The 18,682-nt window shown below is 31.4% G+C and overlaps 1 protein-coding gene across 6 annotated transcripts; it reads left to right on the top strand.

Annotated features, from left to right (window-relative positions):
• The first annotated feature begins 10,778 nt into the window (after positions 1-10,778).
• LOC141592701 (uncharacterized) lies at positions 10,779-18,149 on the top strand. 6 transcript variants are annotated; one of them, XM_074413469.1, is made up of 5 exons: positions 10,794-10,879; positions 11,142-11,177; positions 11,464-11,525; positions 12,206-13,684; positions 17,850-18,149. In XM_074413469.1, the coding sequence occupies exon 4, from the start codon at positions 12,577-12,579 to the stop codon at positions 13,681-13,683; it is 1,107 nt and encodes a 368-aa protein (XP_074269570.1). In that variant the 5' UTR covers positions 10,794-10,879; positions 11,142-11,177; positions 11,464-11,525; positions 12,206-12,576; the 3' UTR covers position 13,684; positions 17,850-18,149. The 6 variants fall into 6 exon arrangements, with proteins under 6 accessions (XP_074269571.1, XP_074269573.1, XP_074269570.1 ...); XM_074413470.1 differs by lacking the exon at positions 11,142-11,177 and having other exon boundaries at positions 10,779-10,879; XM_074413472.1 differs by lacking the exon at positions 11,142-11,177 and having other exon boundaries at positions 10,779-10,879; positions 12,209-13,684.
• Positions 18,150-18,682: the final 533 nt, after the last annotated feature.

Consider the following 18,682-nt stretch of genomic DNA (forward strand, 5'->3'; position numbering starts at 1 on the left):
AATTATTGAAAAGAAGGGAGTACGAGATAAATGCAGTTTCCCGTTGTATTTATTTATGGATTGGAATAATGAATTAAATCATTAATGGCACATTGGCACTACTATTGAAAAGAAAGTTGTCTAAAAATATTACCAAATGTAGACTGATTCCACTTTTTAGCCTTTTGTTTTAAAAATTTGCATTTTTGAGAAAGGCAAAACATATACGATCCTCGAAACTGATATTACCAACAACTTTTGACCATTTTACTGAAATTATTTCGGAGAGTCCACATGAGTTCAAAACGAAAAGGAGGGGCTTTCTTATGAATTTGGTCCTGAAAATTCACAGAGATAAGACAATGATCGGAGCTAGTAAAAGCATGATGCACAAACTGCATGTTTGGATAACAACTAATCCAACCAGGAGAGGCTAAAGCTCTATCAAGAATTTCAAAGACATTTTCAGGACCAATTTTCTTTTTTCTCTAAGTAAAAAAATTACCGGAAAAAGGGAGATCTATACAATTGCTGAAAAAAAGTTGGAAAATATTCAAAAACAACTAGGCTCTTCTCATAATACCATTTTAGAAAACGCACAAGTGAGATGGCTGAAAAAGCGTGATGCGCTTCTTGACTATAAACGTGTCTATTGGCAAGAAAAATCTCGTATAACCAAAGCAAATTTTGGAGATAACAATACCAAGTTTTTTCAAAGTTATGTCACGATTAGACGTAGTAGAAATGGTATTAAGCAGTTTATTAATAAGAATGGTGCTTGTATTACTGACCAAGAACTTATTAAACAAGAAATTTCTGACGAGTTTAAACTTAGGTTTACAAAAAATCAACTTTGTAATTTTGACAAGAATGAGGATTTTAAGTCTATTAGTGGCTTAATTACAGATGAAGATAATGATTTCTTACAAACTAATATTAGTAGGGAAGAGGTTAAACAAAGCGTGTTTAGTTTAGCCGCAGATAAATGCCCAAGTCCCGATGAATTTCCTGCAGAGTTTTTTTCAAAAATACTGGGATATTGTAGGAAATTCTGTCACCAAAGCAGTTTTAGCATTTTTTCATTCTGAAAAATTACTAAAAGAAATGAATCATACTTTCATAGCATTGATCCTAAAATTGAAAATCCTCAAACAGAAAACCATTCTCGCCCGATTAGTCTTTGTTCAACAATTTATAAAATTATAGCAAAAAACTTGACTAATCGTCTTCGAAGTGTCTTGCATAAAATTATTCACCCGTTTCAAGGTGCTTTTACACCTAATCGCTTTATTCAAGATAATATTCTTTTAGCACGCGAGATTTTTAACTCTTTTAAACGTAAAAAGGGCAAAGGAGGTTGGATTGCAATCAAACTTGATATGGAGAAAGCATACGACAGACTAGAATGAAATTTTATCGAGGAAACTTTTAAGCATATGGGTTTTAATGCTAAGTGGATTTTGGATTATGGCATGTATAAACACTGTTTCTTACTCAGTGTTAGTAAATGGAACACCGGGAGACGTCTTTAAACCCACTTGAGGTATTCGACAAGGAGACCCACTTTCGCCATATATAATTATTATGTACGCTGAGATTTTAGCAAGATCTCTACAAAAAAATAGTGATGTTAGCTCTAGTGACATTGGTATTAGAATTGGGTCTGGGGTGGAGAAAATTCCTTTTCTCACTTTTACGGATGACACTATCATTTTCGCTAAAGCCTCTAACCAGAGTTGTAGAACTATTAAGTTTATTTTAGATAAATTTTGCACGATTTTCGGACAATTTGTTAATTTTGACAAATCCACTTTTCAATGCACTAGAAATATTGAGCGTTCTCTTCGTGAATCCTTTAGAGACATTCTTCATATGAACGAAGAAGCTCATTTGGGTAAGTATTTAGGATGTCCTATAATTGATAGTAGAGTGACTAAAAATACTTTCGAGAACATTATTCAATCTTCTTGCACTCAATTATCGAAATGGAAAGCGAATTCTCTATCTCAAGCAGGTAGACTAGTTCTTGTCAATGCTAATTTAGCCGCGAAGGGAACTTTTCAGATGCAAAACTTCCTCCTCCCTTCATCGATCCATAATAGATTAGATAAGATTAATAGAGACTTTCTCTGGAATAGGAATCCTTCTCAGCGTTCTCCTAATTTGGTTGGTTGACATAAAGTTTGTTTACCAAAGTTGGTTGGTGGTTTAGGAATTTAATCTTCTGAACCAGCTAATAAAGCTCTTCAAATGAAATTTTTATGGAAAATTCTTATGGATAAGGAAAGTATATGGTTTAAAGTGGTATCTAAAAAATACTTGAGAAATTGTTCACTATTTGATAATAAGCCTAATTCAGCCTCCTCTTGGAAATGGCGTAAACTAATGAGTCTTCGGACTGAGATGGCAGGTAGGTAATGGTAGCAATATTAAGTTTTGGTCTGATAATTGAGTTTTTTCACACCCACTTATAAGCAGTATGGTTGATGATGATAGTAACCGTAATTTTAATCTTTTGGTTAAAAATTTCATAACCTCAGACAAGCAATGGGATGTTTCTAAATTATCCAGTTTAGTGAATAACGATATTGTTAATCAGATTACTAACATTCCAGTGCCACATAATGATATTTCAGATACCCTAATTTGGGGGTTGTCCGTAGATGGAAATTTCTCTACCAAAACAGCAACTTGGTTAGCGCAAGGTTTGTTCGATCAAGTTCTTGACAAATGTGAATTTCAGTGGATTTGGAAATTGAATATTCCTCCTAAATTGAAATTTTTTCTTTGGAAAGCCTGTGTTGACGGCCTTCCAACGAAAAGTAGAATTCTCAAGAGTCATATTGATGTCCCACCTCATTGTGTTCTGTGCAAAAACCCTATTGAAAACAAAGATCATTTCTTTTACGAATGTCCCTTGATTGAGTTTGTCATCCAAGACCTGAACATTATTAGTTTCAACGAGTTTTTGTCAAATTATGATACTATTATAAGTCAAAGTTTTCTAACGAAACTTAATTATCTCAAGGATTTAATTTCAAAAAGATGACTTTATAAAGATTATCTTTATTTGGTGGAATGCATGGTTCCATAGAAATGATATTATCTTTAATAATGTTAATTTAAGTATTAGCAAACTTATTACTTTATGTAATAATAACACTAAGACATGGAATGTGACTAGATTTAAGGATCTCAACAATTCCGAGGTAGAAGAGTCAGCTAGAAACAATTATAGTAAGGAAGAGATTTGGTGGAAAAAACCTACAAACGGTTTCCTAAAGCTAAATTTTGACGGATCGAGAATAGAAGGTAATAAAGCTGCTTTAGGATATTCTTTAAGAGATTACAATGGTAAAATCGTTTTGTTGGGAGCAAAAAAGTGTGGATCCAATAGTATCCTTGTTGCGGAAGCACTTGCTTTAAAAGAAGGTATTTTAGCAGCTAAATACTTAGAAATCTCAAAGTTAATTGTGGAGGGTGATAACTTATGTGTTATTAACTCGATTCGAGGTACTTGGCAAATTTCGTGGGAAATTTCTAATATTATCAAGGATGTGAAATTAGACCTTCATTTTTTCGATGAAGTGATAATTAAACATTGCTTTCGTGTAGCCAACAAGGTTGCTGACTTCATGGTTTCAGTTGGACATTCATATCCATTCATATCCAACTCTTTCGAGATGGTTTGATAGCCGGTGGCTTCAACTTATCTCCCTCATTCGAAAGGATGAGATAGGTTGGTCCTACCCTAGAGGATCAACCTAGTTTTCTTACCTAATCAAAAAAAAAAAATAGAAAAAAAAAGTTTGTATTTGATGATTTGTAGTATAGCATTCTGAGCAGCTAAAAAGCCAATCACAAATTCTCATTTGTGACGGCCGATATTCATCACAAACTTGCGACGAGTCAAGTAAAACTCATATGGTGGATAAGACAAATCATTTGTGACTCCCTAGGCACTTTAATTTTTGTCTTATCTACCTATATGGGTGATATTTGACCCGTCACAAACTTGTGACGGATATACCCGAAGACTTATTTAAAGCCAATTCCTAGGTGTGCGCATTTTTATAGGTTCTTGATTAAGACAGTATACACATGGGCCAATTGATTTTGAACGTTGACTCTTTTGGCACTTGAACATTGTAGGATCCAAGTTCAGCTCCTCTAGTAATAATACAACAATTGGTCTCACTTGTGACGGGTTATCATTTATGGCGGATATTTTGTAAGATAAAATGGTAACAAAATGGGTTAGTGGAGAAAGGGGACCACATGAATAGTGTTGCAGAGAGAGAAAAAGTAGGTACTTTGTGAGGTAAAATGGTATCCGTCACTCAAGAATGACGGATAGGTGCCGTCACAAACAAGATTTTGTGATAATACAATTACTTTATATATCCGTCATAAATTTTATAAATTTTAATGGGTTAAATATCACGCATACGGGTAGATAAAACCAGAATATTTAGGGAGTAACAAATTAAATGAGTTATCTCTGTCAAAAAAAAAATAAAAAAATTAAATGAGTTATCTTTATCCACAATGTGGGTGATATTTGACTCGTCATAAATTTGTAATGGATATGCTCATCACAAACAAGAATGTGTTATTTATATGGTTCCTTTTTTTAATTTTACTAAATAAGTAATTTTTTTCTCACAATATTCAACTCCAAATAAATAATTATATTAATAAAGTAATCTTTTTGATGAATTGGCAAACGGGTCACTTGGATAGATTTTGGATCTGGTTAAATCGGTTCGATTTTAATCGGTTTGATCTTAGTTTCGGTTTCAGTTCGATTGCAATCAAATTCATTTCAGTTAACCGCTTTAATCGTTTTTCACTGTTTCGAGTCGAGTGTGGTTCGAGCGGGTCAATATCGGCTTAGATGGGTTTAAAGTCAATATTTTCTTTGAGGCGACGGTCAAGAAATTGGCTTAATGTTCCTAATACTTTTCAATTTGAATTTAATAATCCAAAGTACCATTAATAAATAAAGAATGAGTGAAAAATATTTTAAAATGGAAGTGTTTTTATGAGAAAATAAATATTTTTAAGTTCAATCGATTAAGTTATTATCGATTCAAATGTAATCAGGTTTAAGTATCATTCGGCGCTATATTTAACCGGTTCAATGTCGATTTGATTCGACTTGAATCGGACTTCGAGTACTATTCAAGTTACTCTTATCAGGTGTTCACTTGGTTACTAATTCAGATATTTATAAAATATTTTTTTTCCGAAGTGTAACATCGTCTTATGTAGCAAATGTGCGGATTAAATTTGTCATTGGACTTGAGCAAAAGATATATTTATACATTTACAAATTCTTGTTTATAATCGTTGTAAACAAGACTAGTTTACAATGGAGGTATAAATTCACCCCAACTAACACCTTTTTTAGGTTGATAGGGTGATACACCCCTTCGTTATAATTTACAACCGTTATACGGAGTAAGTTATAAACAAGATTAAATGTTATCAATCAATCAATAGTATATATATATTCCTGGAACCAAGAGACTTCTATATAATTTAAATAAATTTATACAAATTAATTATACTTCCTCCGTTTTTATATGATGTACCCATTTGTTGAATATATGAGTGAAGTATTTTAATAAAATGGGTACTTCATATGAGAATGGAGGAAGTACTATATAGTTATTAACCGATAGCGTTGTGTGATGGACCTGAACAAGGGACTTCAATGTAAATATTACTCCGTATATAGTTTTGGTTGGAGTATAAATTTAGAGAATACCAGAATATGGTTAGTTTTCTTAAAATAAAAAGGTCCACTTATGGTATTAATTAGTATAAAGATGTTAATTATTTAACATACACAATTATAATATAAGTATTTTATATTTTGAAAATTATTAAAAGGTAAATAAATCAATCTAAATTTCTGAAAAATATATTATTCCATTCATTAGATTTGTAATTTAATTACTAAATAATAATGATTGCTCTTAAATAATATTTTAAACTAATATTTCAGATTTATTTAAATACTCCGTATATAACTCTAATACAACTATATAATCAACTAATATGATAGTAGTCACCCATGTGAGTAGTAAACGCAACAATAATAGTAGCGGGAATAGTGAAAGTCATACTAGCAACAACAAAAATAGTGAAATTAACAATAATAAATGCGGGAGTAGTGAAAGAAAAAATAATGACGGCGGGAGAAATTAAAGTAATAGTAGTCACAACACATGTAATAAAAGTAACAATAGAAACAAGGATGAGAGTATGAAAAATTAACTAACAATTCGATTTCAGGAAAATATTAATTAATTTAAATATATGAGTTTGACAAAACTAACGGGTGAATAACCACAATAGTAACCGAAGAAGTAGTGAACATAATAGTATTAACAGAGGATGTAGTGAAAGTAATAATATTAACAGGGAGAGTGGTAAACGTGTCTCATTGATTAATTTTACATCTCATCATAATTTCAAGATATAAAGAGTAGGTCTCCTGAGAGACGGTCTCTTAATAAGCTTTATTGAGAGACCATTGTATCATTTTAAGAAAATGTAGTACTAAAGGCAATAAAATAGGTACAAATCATGATTAATGATAAAATGGGTACATTTATTATGTAAATAGGTACGAAATTACTATGTCACGATCAACAATAAAAAGGGTACGAAATACAAATAAAAGGGTACGAAAGATTCATCTCTCAATAACTTAGTGAAAGACCGTCTCTCCTAAGTTTGAGTGAATAAAGATAGCCCGAGCGTAGCCCGACATCAAACCTAGTGCATTAAGATTGTAAGAACTAGTGAATATTGGTATACCTCCACTTGTCCCGGTTCAGAGCTTACACTTCAAAACTTCCACTTTTAAAATTCTACTAATACTTTTAAAATTCTACTGAAACAATTATATGATTATATCTAAAAATCCTTGTAAAATATAGTTAAAATGCCAAAAACCTGATTATAAACTTATAACGGAGTAAAAGTTAAAGCAGCATAGAACCAAGCCACCAAGCATATCTTAGAAATTGGACGAGTGAAATAAAGTGACAACTCGTTCATCAACAACATGGTCTTGCATAAATCATTATTTATACCGTGTCATAAGCCTAAGACGTTTAATAATCACCTAAAATAATGTTATAAAGAGGGGGTAGATATGAGATGTCACAAGTCACTTTTTATTATATTATAAGAAAGAATATATAGCTCGTGATTCTGTAGGTACACTTGATACTACCTATATAATCTAACTTTATTACTTCATATATTTATAAATACTATTAAAAGGCTAACCTAAAATGTTCAATTAAGTCCACGTAGACAATGCCATGTAGGATAAAAAAAGCCACGCAGACATTTGAAGCCCACCTCAGCCCCATAACCCAAATGCCACATACACATTCATACCCAATTACCCCGTCTCTTATCATCACTGTTCCTACCGACAACGACAATCCCCCTTTTTCCGCTCATTTTGTTAACCGGCATTAATTTATTATTACATGGCATTAATTTAATTCATTTATCTATAAATTAATTTAGTTCACTTATCTATAATATTAAAAGATATTATCTATATTCTTAAATGATTTTTGTATATTAAATATATTGTTTTCCCAAATTTATGTAACCTTAGAAATTACATCAAATTTTCATAATTTATAGTTAATATTGACATTTTAATTGAAATTTTTGTGATAAAACATGTTAATAAAATTTATAATTTATAATTAAAATTGAAATTTTTATAATAAAATATGTTAATAAATTAATTAAAACTTATTAATTAAAACTCTTCATATTACTTACCACCCACCATTTTTATTAACATTTTTTCCTATTTAATTCATTTTTTTTAATTAAACACGGAAATAAATTGATTAAAACTCTTCATAATATTTAACACCCACCAAATTAATTAAATTTTTTTTCTATTTAATCAATTTTTATAATATAATATGTTAATAAATTGACTAAAACTCTTTATATTACTTAACAGTTAACACCAATAATTTTCATTAATATTTTTTCCTATTTAATTCACCTCTTGAGTTTCTCGGCAATCAATTATCTAATTAAATAATACCACAAAATAAATTAAAAATAAAATTAATATATTGGATTTTATGGTTGTATAATGGCTATAAAACCTATAATAGTTTCTATCTATAAAATCTTATTAAAAGGCTAACAAAAAAATGTGACATTGCAAGTTTAATTGTGATGTGACAACTTTTAATGTGACATGGTAAAAAAAAGTGATATGGATTACCAATTTAAGAAAATTAAAAAATATAAGGTAAAAAAGTTAAAAAAATATAAGGGATAAACACACACAAAAAAAAAAATTGTAAACCATTGATCTCCTCTCATAATTTATTTATTTATTTATTTATTTACCTTATTTATTTAATAACCATTATTTCCTTTATTTAATGAAATGACCTTTTAACTTTCCTTTCATCATTACTATATATACTCCTATTTATGTACCATATTTTTTTATTTTTCTTTTATTCATAATATTTTGAGAGAATTTGTAATAGAATTTTTCATATATATAACTATTATATTCACCCTAATTTTCAATTTTATTCAAAAAATAGCACCTAAAGTATACACAGAAAAGTAAACTAATTGTTTCATTTTTCATTTTTCTTATGTTTTGTATTAATTTGTTATTATTTTTTGTGTTTGTATTAATATTGCAGGAGAATGAATTTCCAACTTTATTCAAAAATTTGGTAGGTAAGGTATAGCTAAAGAACTAAATTAATTATTTCGCTTTTTATTTTTATTATGTTTTGAATTAATTAGAATCTTATTAGTTACTTTTTGTGTTTATATTAATATTGCAGGAGAATGAATTTTCAACTTTATTCAAAAAATTGGTAGGTAAACTATACAATGAGAACTAAATTAATTGTTGCACTTTTTATTTTTATTATGTTTTGAATTAATTAGAATTTTATTAGGTATTTTTTTATGTGTGTTTGTATTAATATTATAAGAGGATGACATACTCACATATCAATAACAATGCACGAGATTCGAAATAATGGCTATGGATCTTCTTTACAGATTTTTTTTCTTGGTTTGGATGACTCTTTCATTTTTGTCAGTTTTTCATTTTTCTACAATGGTGTATTAGAAATATCGAATGGTAGCAAAAATCTTTAATAAGTTGTTGACATGTTGTTGCATTATTGTCCTTCACTCTTTCATACACTTTAGTCTCCTTTGTAACACTTAGGTTTTATTTTTACTTTGTCAAACAGGTTACAAATCAAATTGTTTAGCCAAATTACGATACACATGTCAATTTGATCTTATCATAATGTTATAATATGCATAAATAGTAATAAGTTAGAAAACGATTCTTATTCTCCAATTCATTGTTTCAATTCCAATGTGTAATTAGTTTTGCTCATCTTATACTAATAATAATAATTATTAGAGTTCACCTATAAAGTTTTGATCCTTACTTTACTCTCTTACTTTTTGTCCCATATCTAATCTTATATATACTACGGAGTATATTATTATAACACAAAATGTGATATTTTAAATATATGTAATCTTTCCTTGGAATTATTTGGAATAGTTGTTAAAGTTGCTCACATAAAAGTTCACGACCGTTTCTTTGCAAGATAAACATAGGGCCAAGTACTTTAAAATGCACCAAAACGACAATAAAAACAGTATCTTCATTCAAGCAATAAAGAGGCAAAATGCAATGTTTGTTGGTGAAAAAAACCATTCATATTCTATAATCTTTAAGCCGGTCAAATCAATGGTTAAATAATAAAGAGACAATTGAAGAATCGTTAATTAAAGAGACAATTGAAGAACCATTAATTGAACAGGCAATTGAAGAATCATTAGCAACTAAAACGAGAAAATTGAGAGTCATTGATTTTATTTCTATAAAATCTCATCAAAATACCAATTCATATTGTCTTATTTGATACCAGGTTGTCGAAACCAACATTACCCGTCTTTTGAAAACAAGGGACGACAATGGAGCGCAATTTCATGTTCCAATACTTCTATGGCGTCAAGATTGTCCATAAGACCAGAAGTACCCGAAAATTCAATTTGAAGGATTGTGTCCTCACTTCAAAACAACCAACCTATTCACATTTTGGTTTGCGTACCATCCAGAATCAAAAATTTGGTGTATTAAACTTTTGTTTTAAAATACCGTTCCCCCAGTCGTGTTTATTTATTTACTTTTTTTTTAATTATTTGTGAGTGGTTTTTTAATTAAAATTAAACAAATGATTGAGAGGGGGACTACTCCATATAAGTTATTCACAAATTAAACACTTAAACACAATCAATTATTAACGATCCCGTGATTTTCACGGGCTCCAAAACTAGTTACACTTAAAAAACCATCACAATTAGACATCAAACCTATATAAAAACTTGTTCGATTATCCATTACATATTTTATGATTGTATATTGAAATTTGTTTATTAAAGTATATTCAGAATAGTACATTAGTTATATATATAGAACTCTCATTATGGTCCCAATTGGCAATTACCATTATAGTATCACACACTTTTTAAGTACAAAAAAAGAGTATTTAGACTGATGATCTCACAATATCTAAATTATTTAAGAACTTTATCTCATTTTTGTATCTCATTTTATGTCTCTATAACGTATTACAGTACTCTCAAGTCCTAATCATAAAACAAAGTATTATGCAAATCACATTAAACATGTCAAGAGATTTAAAAAAAACATAAAAATGGGATAGCGAATCCGAACTCGACAAAAGAGGAAACAAAGGCACATGAAAAGGGAGACAAGGGAGGAGTGAGTGAGGTTGTATACTTGCATCCCAACAAGCACGGTGGTTGCTTAAAACGGGTAATCAAATCTCAAGCTTAATTAGGGCATATTAATATTAATATTAATATTAATTAATATTAATAATATAATTACAATTATTAATTAATTAATCCTCGAGACTACAACCCCCATTTTCCCCATCTCCTTCTTCAACAAATATCACACTTTCCTACTCATCCCTTTCTCTTACAAAATAACCTCTCTTAATTTCTCTTCATTTTTTTTTTTATAAATCTTGGTTTTTTAATATTTTGATTATTATTTGCTTAATTATTTGTAGATCCAAGAGAGAGACCCACTCTAATTAATTAAGCTGGTATATATGTTAAATGAAATTACATTCAAAATTTTATGTAGTTGTACTACTCCCTATTTATTATTATGCTTTTAATTGGTCTTAAATTTAGTACCAATAATTAATTATAGATATTAATTAGGGTTATGATAAATACAACCCAATGGGTTGTATTTAAGAAACTAAAAAAGGAAATAAACACTTAATATATGCATTAATTGCATTGATTCATGTGTAATTTATCCTCTAATTTCTAAACTAATGATGCATTATGTTGTTTATTATTTACTTTCATTATTATTTACAGCTCAAAGGTACTGATGATGCAGAAAAGCTGTACTGTTCATCCTCAACCTGAAACTTAAGCAGGTAAACAAACAATAGAGAGTAAAAATAGGCTTTTGCTTGTAAGTACAACTTTTTAGAAATCTTAAAAACTCTTGTTTTTTTGGGTATGTCAATAATATTAATATTATTAATTTAATTTAATAATAATAAAGTAATAAGTTAGATCTCATCTTGAACTCACTAACACCCAATAGTTGAGTATTTATGTTTGTGTACTTGTACTATTGTATTACACTCTAACCCTAAACTTGCTTATCTACTTGAGTACTTCATGTTGTCAAATTTAGTAAGTTCAAGCACATTTTTAATTGTATTACCCTAACAAGTTGCGACGAAGGTCTTATCGATAACACAAATTCTTTCTTGTGACGGTCACTAGCCTATAACAGCTCACATAGTCATACCCTATTTAAATAATGTAAAAAAGGGGGGTTGTGACTTGTGAGACGTCACATGCTTGTTTAATCGATATTAGATCACAGGTTTAAATTTCCCGTTACTTTAAATAGTAAGTACAAAAGTTGTAAACAATAAATTTCATTTCATTCTTATGGACAATAAGTGGCAGGTTCGATAGAGTTCCCGTCCCCTATATATTGTACAAGTCTTATGCATTGTAACTATTACAACATCTGTCAACTGCTGTACATTTTGTAATGTTTCTAAATGTTTTAATAAACTTGATTTTAATTTGTTGGCAGGAGTAGTAGTGTTAATTAAAGGAGCAAGTTTATAATTAAGCAGGTGGTTGTGGTTGTGGTAGCTGCAGAAGTATTTTGTGATTCAGTTTTGCTTTTTATTTGATTATCACTGCACACAAATTAAAACACACAAAAAAACAATAATTATACTGTAACAGTAACTATAACAGTGTTTCAGCACTATTTACTGTTTACTGTACTCTTTCATACTACAAATTTCTGATAAAAGCCATAATAATCTCTCATACATCTTCATCATACCTCTCACAATCCAACAAAATAAAAATATTAAATTTACTATTTTTTTTTTTTATAATATTTATTTCAATTTAAAATTGGAATAATTGTTTGATTAATGAGAGTGGTATGGTATGGAAGTAGAGGAGATTCAGTCACCAAAACAACCAGCTACCAAGTACTCTAAAATTAGTTCAAATGGCGGCGGCGTGGGCGGAGACGGGTCCCCTGCAAATGCAGTGGACCCCACCACCGCTATAAATAGCGGTGGCGGAGGCGGGCGGTGGGGGAGACAATGGGGGGATTCATCTAGAATCATTAGGGTTTCGCGGGCTTCGGGTGGGAAGGATAGACATAGTAAGGTGTGGACTGCTAAAGGTCCTAGAGACCGGAGGGTTCGGTTGTCGGTCACCACAGCGATTCAGTTTTATGATTTGCAGGATAGACTTGGGTTTGACCAACCGAGTAAAGCGGTTGAGTGGTTAATTAATCAAGCTTCTGATGCTATTAATGACCTTCCGTCTTTAGATGTTGCCAATTTTCCCCAAAATACCCCTAAGGATCAGGTTGGCTTGGGTTCGGTGTCGAAGCCGGGTGGTAGTAGTAGTAGTAATAATTCGGAGACGAGTAAGGGGTCCGGGTTGTCGCTTTCCAGGAGTGGGTCCCGGGTTAAAGCGAGGGAGAGGACTGCTAGAGAGAGTGAACAGCTGGGTCCGACTGACAGCTGGCAGGAACAACAACAACCACCGCAACAACAACAGCAGAACTCGTCGTTCACTCAGCTACTGACAGCTGGCATTAGCAGCAACAGCACAGCGGTTGCGAGTTCTGCGGCTTCTAGGGGGATGTCAACTGAGTATTTTGGGAATGGACAGCAATTCCCGTTCTTGATTGACCAACACCACCAGAACCAGAACCAGAACCACAGTCAACAGCAATTCCCGTTCTTGATTGACCAACACCAACACGATCACCACCGGCTCGGACAAACAGGTGCAACAACTACTGTGTCTGGTTTCAATAGGGGGACCCTTCAGTCCAATTCGTCTTCTACACCGTCTATGTTATCGTACCTTCAGAGGTTTTCAGATGGTTCAAGTGTTCCTTTCTTCCTTGGAGGTGCACCTATTTCTCCTGTTGTCGATAATCAGCAGCATCACCACCACGACAACCACCAGCAGTTTAACCCGGTTGGGTTACACCTTTGTTATGGTGACAATAAGGGTAAAGGAAAGAACTAAAGTATGTCTTCTTATCCTGTTATACTCTTTTTCATGTTACTGTTTTATTGGACTTGCCCCTCCGAAATAATAACAATTTTGAAACTCTAGCTATTTTTTCGAGTTTACATTGTTTCATTAAAGTAGTCGAATTAGTCATCTCTTAAAAATTTCCGTCCTTTTAATATAAATTCTGCTTTTGTCATTGTTGGTGGTGTTTTTAACTCACATCATAATTTGAAGCTAATGCTTCGAAATGGTTCTTAATTACTAGGCTTTGATGACCGTCTTAAGTTAAAATGTCTTTCACACCCCGATTAAATAAAGGTAGCTATAAGAATTGGTTGTGAAAAGTTTTATAAAGACGGTTTTAAGCAAGACTAATTGAAGACCTTATTTTGATTGTATGGTACTGTGAAAAGAGAGAAATGCTTGGGTTTCTTGGTGTACTCAAAATACACACTATTAAGAGAAATTAATGATATAAAATTAGTAGGTTTTTCACTTTTACCCAATGGCATTGTGTTTAGTGATTTGGTGCATGGATTTTGGTGAATAAGAATAGGTAATCGGCTGGTTGTCTGGGATTTTATGTCTCATGAGGAGTAGAGCAAGTGTTGATAATCCACTATAATTACACAAATAATAGCACAAACAAATAATTGCGAATTCTTATGTGAAATGTCTCATTTATTAATAATGATAAATGAGTGTGTATCTAATCAAAAAAATCAGAGAAAAAGGAACATACATGTATTACCTCCAATTTTGTTTTTGAGCTTATTACCTTAAACTTTATTTATTTTTGAGCATATTTATATATTTTTTTTGAACTTATATGTAATGTTTTTGAGTTTTATTGTAATTTTTAGGAGTTTAATGTTTAACTGAATCATTTTGGGATTAAGGCTATGTTGTAATGTTTAACTGAATAAACTCATAAACTTTCTAGCAAACTCATAATTTTTAAGACAAACCTTAAAATTTTTATTATAATGTTAAGAAACTATAGAATTGGTGGTAAATTGGTAATGCATCAGATGTATAATCCACGTATTGAAAAAATCGTTTTTCGTCATAAGACAGTCATTTTCTATTATTTGTCTCATAACTACATGGAAAAACATTTTTGAAATCTAAAGCATGCTGCATCCATGTGATAAACAAATTCCCCAATTTTTTCAATTAAATTTAGGTAGTGTTTGGAAATGCGGAATTTATTTCATTTTCATGATTTTAATTGTAGAAATTCAAATGTTTGAATTCAATTCTAAATCCAATTCCAAAATAGCATTTGGGAAATCTATGGAATTGGAATTGGAAATACGGGTCGAGTACATCGGATGTTTTATATTTGAAAAAAATAAATATTGTCATGGAAAATATTTGCGATCAGAAAAAATATCATAAATAAAAATATTGGGCAAAAATTTGCGTCACAAAAATAAAATGCAAGAAGTGATGGAATTGAAATGACTACTTGTGTGGTAGGTATTTGAGAGCCCCAAATTTTAATCAGCTTCCAATACTAAATTTCAAAGGTTACCAAACACTTAAAATGTCTCAATTATAGAATTCAATTCCAATTCATGCTTCACAAACATATCAGAAGTACATTTCTAGTATCTTATCGAGAGTGCAATAGTTCTTTCTTAAGACGTGTATATATAGGATAAACCTTTTGTTAGTCCCTAGGCATTTTATTTCTATATTACCTATGACCTGTTTGAAGTTTAAAACGGATATTACCGTCTATACGAGAATTTATGTTGAGAGTGTACCACCAATAACCTTTACAAAACGCTTGGGATTTAGAAACCCAATAAACCCTTTGCTCCCTATCTAAAGATCTTGTCTCAAATAACTTCAAAATAGTGCAACTTATTTTTGGAATAGTTAAATTATTGTTGCTTGAAATGTCTAAATTATGGAATTCAATTCCAATGTAAGGTTTACAAACATACCATAAGTACATTTCTAGTATCTTATCGAGAGTGCAATAGTTCTTTCTTAAGACGTGCATACATAGGACAAACCTTTTGTTAGTCCCTAGGCATTTTATTTCTGTATTATCTATAACCCGTTTGAAGTTTAAGACGGATATTACCGTCTAAACGAGAATTTATGTTGAGAGTGTATCATCAATAATCTTTGCAACACAACCCTTTGCTCCCAATTATTGTCAAAAAAGATCTTGTCTCAAATAACTTCAAAATAGTGCAACTTATTTTTGGAATAGTTAAATTTTATTTGACGACAGTGTTTTGAATGGGTATTGAAGTCACATTTGTCAGCAATTAAATTGACAAACAGCTCTAGTATTGTGATTGGTTAGAAAGTCCACTTAATCTTCCGCAAACAAATACCAACCACTACAGAAGCCTATTTTGTTTGGCATTGGTTAGTGGTTACACTTTGAACAAGTTACCTTCAAATGTCTGCTCATTTCAACTGTTTATTTGCGTATTGCTAGGAAATCATACTATATAGTATATACTGCTTTTTGAGATATTGATAGGGTTTTGCACTCAATTATTAGGATCGGACCATACTTTATTTGACTCGGTCTACAGTTTAGTAGTAGATGTTGATTGAACAAGTCCGATCTTGGATCAAACCAAATGGACTATACCGCCACGATGACCAAATTATTTCCGAAAATTGGTTATCTGACTACTCGTATTATATAAAATAAATAACTATTTTGTTTTAAAATGCTCCACATATTGATTAATTGTTGGTATTCTTTTTTTTTTGGTACATGTTAATGTATTATACAACTAGTTGTATATACTTCCTCCATTCCACTCCACCCTACCTATTTCATTTTTGTGCACTATTCACGATTGTGTATTCAATTTCGATTTTCTCTCGATACGTAAGTGGAAATATATTCATGTGCGATCTTGTTTGATTCGTCTTTACGAGTACATTAAAAATATCTAACTTTTATAATTTTTGCAAATACGTAGCTAACGATATTTAGCGCGTAAAACACGCGTTGGCAAACGTGAAAAAAGAAAGTGGTAGAGTGGAGTTGAATGGAGGAAGTACAACTTATTCAATGTAGTTGAGCTTTGTTATAAAGTTATCGAGCCCTACTCAAAAAATTATCGAGTTAAGATACAAAGTTATCGAGTTTAACAGAATAATTATTAAGCTCAATAACTTTGTAAAATAGCTCAATAACTTGTAAAATAGCTCAACAACTTTGTGTAAAAGCTCAACAACTTTGAGGCGGTTGTACAATGCTACCATACAATTGGTTGTAGGATAGTATTTGTGTAATTGTTGGTATTCTTAATTATAATATAGATGAACTATACTACCTTTATTAAATGCAACTTTTACCTTCTTCTAAATCAACCTTATTTTTAACTCAATCAATCTTCTTTGTATGACAACAAAACCATCAAAGCATATGCGTACTTGAGAGCAATAATATTTTTCCCTATACGGAACACCATTTATCTTATAAGATAGTTCACTTCACATGTCCAATTGGTTTCATCCCAAAACCAATATCGCCGAACATAGGGAGTAAATATGTGAAGCGGCATATAACAATTGTAATAAATTCGACTGAACATAGGGGAGTAACTATTAAAATAAGAACAACAAATTATAAAAATTATTATACACAATTGTTGTTGAAGAAAAAGTAGGGTTGATCCATTGATCTCCTCTTATTGTCAATTGATTTTAGGATTAAACTTTTTTTTTTTGGGACGGAGTCTATGCCCATACCGCGATTTAACATACTAGACGAAAATGATGGCATAAACTAGGAAGAGAAGATGAGTGAATCTTGTATATGTTGATGATCTTTCCTGCATGTGTATCCTCCTACAAAACAAGCCCTTTAAGGTGCTGATAATATGAGGTGCTGCGCGCCTGCGCCTGTAAGTAATATTTGGGTGAAAATTCCAGGGGTCAAGTGCGAACCCCTCCACGAGCAATCTTGTGGGATTATTACGGTCATATAAACTTCTTATGGTGGAGTACTTACTGGCGCTACTGCAGTTTTTAAGTCGTTAGTCAGTCCAATTACTGATTCAAGTTAATCGAATCTCATTCACGTTGTCCCTTTTGATTTTGACAATCGACATTATCCTGCTATTTTGTTTTCAAAATCATACGAGATTTGATTCGAATAATGCAAAATCTAACCCGAGTTGTTGGTGAAGCTTAATTGCAGGTTTACAGTGACGGAGAAACAGGAATGCAAGCCTTGAATTCCTGCAGATGAATGCATATATATGGCAGCACCTCAATTTGTGCTTCATTTATGAGTTGATTTTAATTTTGTACGGATTGCTGTTTTCCGATTCGAAAGTTGATGTGTATTAGGCTGACAGACAAATTCAATTTGTTGATTTATGCCTTTTGCTAAGCAAATGAAAGTCTGTAACAGGTTAGAATTATTAAATTGGCTGTACAAGACTAAAAATGAGGCAATTCAAGGGTTATCTCTCAAGGTTCAGCTATATCTTCAAGCATCAGTACGAGTCTATGTTACTTTGACTCGGCTGAAGTGTCAGATACCACGGTAACATGTCAATTTTTTGGTCTACTATGTCGGAGAAACACAAATTTGTGTATTGGTCGTAAACAATTTATTTGGATGGGACTATCAAGTCGTAATTTGGAAGGAAGATAAGGGAACGGATGACAGGAAAATATTTTCCCTAGTTTGTTAGCAAAATCGAGTTGGGGAGAAATAGAATGGAGAGTATAGCTCTCTCTCCATGTTTCTTCTAAAATTATTTCAATGTGGCAAAAATTTAGACGGAATTTCTCTCCTCTTTTCTTCTCTTTGTGCATCTAAACAACGGAGCCGATTATGAAAGAAAGCATACAAAATGCAAGTTTGGATCCTCTACGTTTTCTCCTCTCCACTTCTTTTCATTTCTTCTTAGTGATCCACATCTTATCTGGAAACGATCTAATGAGTAATGATTATAATTTTAGGACTGAAGTGAGGGGGAAGCGAGAGTCAAAACAATATATTAAATGGAGA

The sequence above is a fragment of the Silene latifolia genome, chromosome 7 (genome assembly GCF_048544455.1).
Source record: "Silene latifolia isolate original U9 population chromosome 7, ASM4854445v1, whole genome shotgun sequence".
Classification (NCBI taxonomy): Eukaryota; Viridiplantae; Streptophyta; class Magnoliopsida; order Caryophyllales; family Caryophyllaceae; genus Silene; species Silene latifolia.

Excerpts from the sequence above, each read along its gene's own strand:
- LOC141592701 (XM_074413470.1), top strand. The coding sequence starts at position 12,577 with ATGGAAGTAGAGGAGATTCAGTCACCAAAACAACCAGCTACCAAGTAC.